Source organism: Pterocles gutturalis, unplaced genomic scaffold (genome assembly GCF_000699245.1).
Source record: "Pterocles gutturalis isolate BGI_N339 unplaced genomic scaffold, ASM69924v1 scaffold23973, whole genome shotgun sequence".
Classification (NCBI taxonomy): Eukaryota; Metazoa; Chordata; class Aves; order Pterocliformes; family Pteroclidae; genus Pterocles; species Pterocles gutturalis.
In genome coordinates this window covers 20,427-26,157 of record NW_010118730.1, presented here as the reverse complement: position 1 = coordinate 26,157, position 5,731 = coordinate 20,427, and the positions used below count along the sequence as shown (strand labels likewise).

The 5,731-nt window shown below is 40.4% G+C and overlaps 1 protein-coding gene across 1 annotated transcript in view; it reads right to left on the bottom strand.

The window, feature by feature from the left end:
* Positions 1-258: 258 nt before the first annotated feature.
* Positions 259-5,731, bottom strand: part of LOC104463851 (serine/threonine-protein kinase Nek7) — a gene marked incomplete at its 5' end in the record, with an annotated part of 22,562 nt that continues 17,089 nt past the window's right edge. Inside the window, one exon of the mRNA XM_010076347.1 lies at positions 259-369. Within this exon, the coding sequence (XP_010074649.1) occupies positions 259-369 (111 nt within the window). The remainder of the gene's footprint in view (positions 370-5,731) is intronic.

Below are 5,731 nucleotides of genomic sequence, written 5' to 3'. Positions count from 1 at the left end.
AAAACAGTCATTCTTGGTATCTTTTAAAGTTACGCTTCACATATTTAGACCTGTGAAACTAAGTTAGTAAAAAACAAAAAAAAACCAAAAAAACAAACAGAAAACAACAAGGGCTGTATATAAACCGGTTTACAATTCAAAACACAACAGTAAGCTTCAAATAATTACATTTCAGTAACACACAAACAACGAGGTGGGATGATTTACTTAAAATCCTTGGTTGTTTCTGCTTTTTTTTCTTCATGATCCGATGTCTGTTTAGCTGCTCGCAGTGTGTGCATGCATACGTTTCGCTACATCATAGACATAGGTTATGTCTGGTCGCTTCTCCGGATCTGGGTTGATGCACATATTAACTAATTGTCGTAGCTAGGAAAGGAAAAGAACATGTAAGAAAGCCAACAATCCTGTCAATTAGTCTTTGTGCATTATCAAATTCAAACCAATAAGCGTGGCAAAAATTAGCCAAACATAGCAACTCTGCATCAACACACACCCAGCAGCCCTCCCTCTCGACACACGCTGCGTACAGGTTTATGCCAGCACGTATGCACCACACTCCTGTGATTTTTACAGTTTGTACTGCTGTCCAGAAAAACCTGATGAGCAGATTTAGGTTCTAAACCTTTTAATGTACAACTGTGGCTATGTATCTAGTCCATTATAGATAACTGAAATGCAAATTCCTGTGCTTTTGGAGGGCTCTGCCTGCAAACTGCAGAAGGCTGAAATGCACACCGAGAAGGTAAGCTGGGGCTGCCTGCTCCCTCTCTCCCAACACGAGAGTTAGCGAGCAATGAACGGCATTGCTGCGTGACAGGTGGCAGTGATTCTCCTTGTAACACACAGTCAACCTGCAGAACTGCCAGAGGCCACCAATACACACCCATTCAGAAGGCAACTGAACAAACTAAACCCATTTAATAGGAAGACTCCACCTCTGGCGAAATCTCTGAACTTCAAACTGGAAGCTGGGAAAGTATTTTGGGGAAGCATGACATTCTGCTGGCCCTGTGACTCCACTTGCCCAATGCTGGAGACACGATCCTGGAACAGATAACCTTTGGTCTATGTCCCCAGTTATCTATCCTTAGGATTAGATCACTGATTTTTTTGCTTTATCAAAAGAAGCACATAATTAACAAATATCTTCCCAGAAGCTTCTCTCTGGGAATAAACAAATCACTATGACTAGAAAACCCCATGTTTCCACAAACACAATAGTGTCTCAGGCCTTCTGTAGTGCACGTATTCAGCAGAAGCAACCCCGCAGAGCTCCCCCACCACTCAGACACGTCGCACCGCCTCCACAAACCAGCAGAACAGCTGCAGGTTTACCTCCCTCCCTTGATACGCCTCGGGTGACATTAGAACTTAACACAGTCTGGATAACCTTCTGATGGGGCACCTATTTTCAACTGTGTGCATCTCCTAAACATTTTGTACCATGTACATCTGCTTCATGACAACTTACTAAAATGTTTACAGTCCTTTGAAAGAGCAACTGAACCAAGCCTGAAGCTCTGCCTTTATGCTTTTTAGTAGCTTTGCCAAATCCTCCCCAGATCTCCTATAACATTGGAAAAAAACAACCACAACAACAAGAAACCAAACCACAAGACCCCAAACACAGAAAGAAGCCAACACCTTGCGATCCACACTTCTACGGCACTATGTCCAATTTGGTTCAACCTCCCTGCCTCCCAGGACTATTAGGTATGACTACTGAAAAAATTTGTAATTATTGCAACTAACACAGAGCGAGCTCATCATCGTGATTATTCAAAAGTAACATAGATTGCATATTCAAATCTGCCATCAGAGAGTTTCCTTCCCGCTTTTTATTAAAAGACCAAGAAGGATTTTAAATTGTAATTATACTTCTTTCACTTTGCAGAAGAGTAATTCGCATGTGCAGGAATAGAAGTCCAGAAATTAAGTAAGAAACACTGCACTATTTGTCCCATAGCCCTTGCAGAAAAACTGTAAATTGCATATAATGTACAGGTTTTTCATATTTAACGATACAAACCTATAGCACTAGGCATCCCCCTTCTTTAGCAAGAGCTTAATATTTAAAAAATTAGATCACCAATTGTGAAGATAGTGGTCAGGTTGCTAGACTGAAAAGAAACATATTACATCAAAAATAACCTGTAATAGTGTATTTAAGATTCAAATAGCAAGTCCAAGTATATTTTGACTACTAGAGTTACAAGAGCCATCATATCGTTTCTGGCAGCCAATAAATAAAATACAATACCCCTGCCAGGAAAAACTATTAGACTGTAATAGCTCCCAATCATTTGGAGAATAAAATGCTGGAAATCATGAACTACTGTTCAATAATAAAATTGAAATATTGAAACATTATTATTGAAATAATAATTGACAACATGTAATACAAATCTGAAAAGCAAAACCATCTCCTGTAGAAGAAGCAGGCGGGACCCAGTGTAAGCAACAGGCAGAGTGTATCAGCAAGGTGAGAGCTTGCTATGCCACACCTCAGAGAGCCTGCGTGGGGAACAGGAGAGACCAAAGAATATCCAAAAACCCCAAACCCGAAATTAGACTCAAATAAGTAAACATTCTGTAAAGAGAACACAAGTGTAATTTATCTGGAGAATATGACATCGAGTCTCGTACGTATACATTTATCTCGATCTGTGGAGACTTCCAGCTGTTCAATACAACTGCATACAGTGAATGATGTCTTAGTAAAGATGCTGAAAGACTGAAACCTACAAAGCTATCAGAGGGGAAACAGTATTCTTTCAACTTTTTACCAGCTGTATATCAATAACTTTACTGTGGGTAGAAGAGCAGAAGTAGACCTTCAAGGAATTTACCCGGGAAAAGCATGAGAAGCCTTGTTTATCTCCAGCAGGCTACTTCATGTCTTTTCAATCCTGGCCTGTGGGTAACTCTAATTTTGTTTTTTAAACTGAACTTTATCTAAAAATCAATTTCAGCCTCAAACTGTTTTTTAGGTCAGTAAACAGGAAGCTTTCCTTCAGAGTTACTTTGTTACCTGTTACAGTCCATTACAATTCAAAGCCTCAATAGAAGGGCTGAGAAGAATCACTGCTCAGAAAGACACTGCAGCACAACAGCATCCCTACTCAAAAGCACACGTAAGGCTTTAGGTCCTGTTCATCCTTGTAAGTCCACCTGCAGAATCCATTCACCCGCAACAGCATCTTAACTGGTGTCTTTTTCCAGCTTCTTATTTTTCACTCTAACCAAAATGCATCCGCAGCTGCTATCGTTAGGATGCCAGAAAGGATCTATAAGAGTATGTCCGCAGTAAGGGACAGTCACTGAATCAGTTTACTCAGAAATCCTCTTCCCAACATAGTGTAGGAGGTGAGCTCCGCTAGTGACAGACCTTCACTATTACTGTAACAAAATAAACCACAGAGTCACAGATCTCTTTTACCCACGAGTCTTAACATTTAAATGCTTGCCACTACTATTCCTGCAAAATCTCCTTCCCCATCCCCAGCCCAGAATCTCTCTGGTAAGGCAGGAACCCGGAGCTGGCTATGCCTGGGACACTGCACGATGACAGCACAGATTCCTGAGTAATTACAATATCCTCGAGCTCTTTTGAGCCTTGTTATTGGAGAGCAAATCTTTGGCAGAAGGTGAATTAATTTTGCTGTACGGGAGGAAAACAGTTACACAGGAAGACAGTCTTTCAGGACTGAGACTGGCTGTTCATACTTGGTTACAGCACTATTCCTTTAACTCCCGCAGGAATATCCATTTCAATAAACTTGAGATCAATTTGTCAACCCCTCTAGTATTAATAATATTTACAACACAGCAGAAGAACCCAACCGTACCACGGGAAGAGGCACTGGGATTCTCAAGTCAGACTATCGTTAGAGACAGGGTAATTTTTTATTAGATGGCACAGACCGGCCAACAGGCAGAGCAGAGTTACGACTGAGCTGGAGGGACCTCCTGTTGCATCCCCAAGCTGCAAACTTCTTCAGCTGCTTATCGTTCTTAACCTCCTCTGTGCACTTAGCACAACGACTGCCTTTAGCCTGGAGCTTAGCCTGACACTGGAGCAGTGGGACACACTTCAACTTGAGCAGGTTTTGCAGCTATTTTTCAGCACAATTATCACTCAAGTCAGAAGGCGGGGGGGGGAAGGCAGAACTACGACAAAGTACTTTGCATTGTTTCCCAGCTGAAAAAGAGAAATTTTCATATGAGAAATTTTGGATGGGAAAAAACAAACCAAAACCAAAACAAAAACCTCTTCTTACTCCAAACAGGAGACCTTAAGTCCTTTCTCAGTGTTGTTCTCAAGCCCTTCTGCTGGCAACTAACACTGCCGTCCTAGACCTGCCGGCTCATTCAGCCTCCACATCTGGGTAGGAGGCTGGCTATGGACTTGAGAAGAAATACACCTCAAACAAAGGGGAGGCTGAAGAACTTCATCTGTCATGAAAGCAACATGATACTAACATTGGCCAACATGATTTTCAGAGTATCAACTGGAGGTAGCAAGCGAACCCCTGTTTTGAATTCCCTAAAGCAGAGCAGCTTTCAGTGAATTATGAGTACTCGCCCTGAATACCAGACATGCTTTAGGAATACTCAAAAACTGAGATCTCCAAAGTTGCTAAACATTTGAAAATCATGCCTTACAACTCTACTGCTGAATCAACAGTTTCTGAAAATGCATCTTAGACTATTAGGAATACTCAAAAACTGAGATCTCCAAAGCTGCTAAACATTTGAAAATCATGCCTTATAACTCTACTGCTGAATCAATAGTTTCTGAAAATGCATCTTAGACTACCAGAATTTCCCACAGGTTTTTAAAAAATTATCTGTCCATCTATCTTAAGGTGCATCTTTCTGTCACACTATTCGCAGATGACACGGATGTGGTGCATTACTAAAAGGTCAGTCTTATAGAGAGTTCAAAGTTTAGAAAAACTGTCATATCTTAAAACTCATTAAAATTTACTCCCAAAAAGTTGCTCTAAAAAGCACTTGTCTTGTATTTTGTAATGAAAGTATTTACACTCCTATATCAGAGGATGCAGAAATCAACACTCAGGGAAATTTTCCTTTCAGAAAATTCTTTGTCATAAAATACGAAGTAAGTTCTACTGTTCCGTGATCCTTGATCTTTACTGCTCACTGAGCTTGCTTCCAACCTGGTTAAAGGTTTGATATCTAAATTTCCAGTACAGGTGAAACATTTAGGACATTATCCTAATATGACAGATAACACTTGTTTGTTTCCATTTTCTTCTACAGTTCATGCCAGCACTGTATTTTTTCATGCAAGTAAGAAAAAGTTTATTTTGTGCAATAACAAGAACATAAAAAATGTTCCCATTACAGTCTCCACAGTTGATTAAATTTTTTTCATACCCATCATAGCTCTGATTCTCTCATTTTAAAATAACTTGTGTATTTTACAAATAAATGGTTATCCAAGGTGCAGAAATACATTCCTCCTTTGAAATAAAGCAAATGTAATGTGTTGTGCTTTGCATCTGTTTTCAACACTAGAAACTATACAGATGTAAGTAAAAGGTGGAATCTCTTTCCCCATCCAGACCTTCTATCTGGGCCAGGCTTTGATATTTGCCCCTTGGCTGGGAATCCGCGTACCCAACTTCACACTTAGCTGCAGCGAAGTAGCCCTGCAGGCAGGCCAACTTCAACGAACCACTAGTGGTATCATCATTAAAAT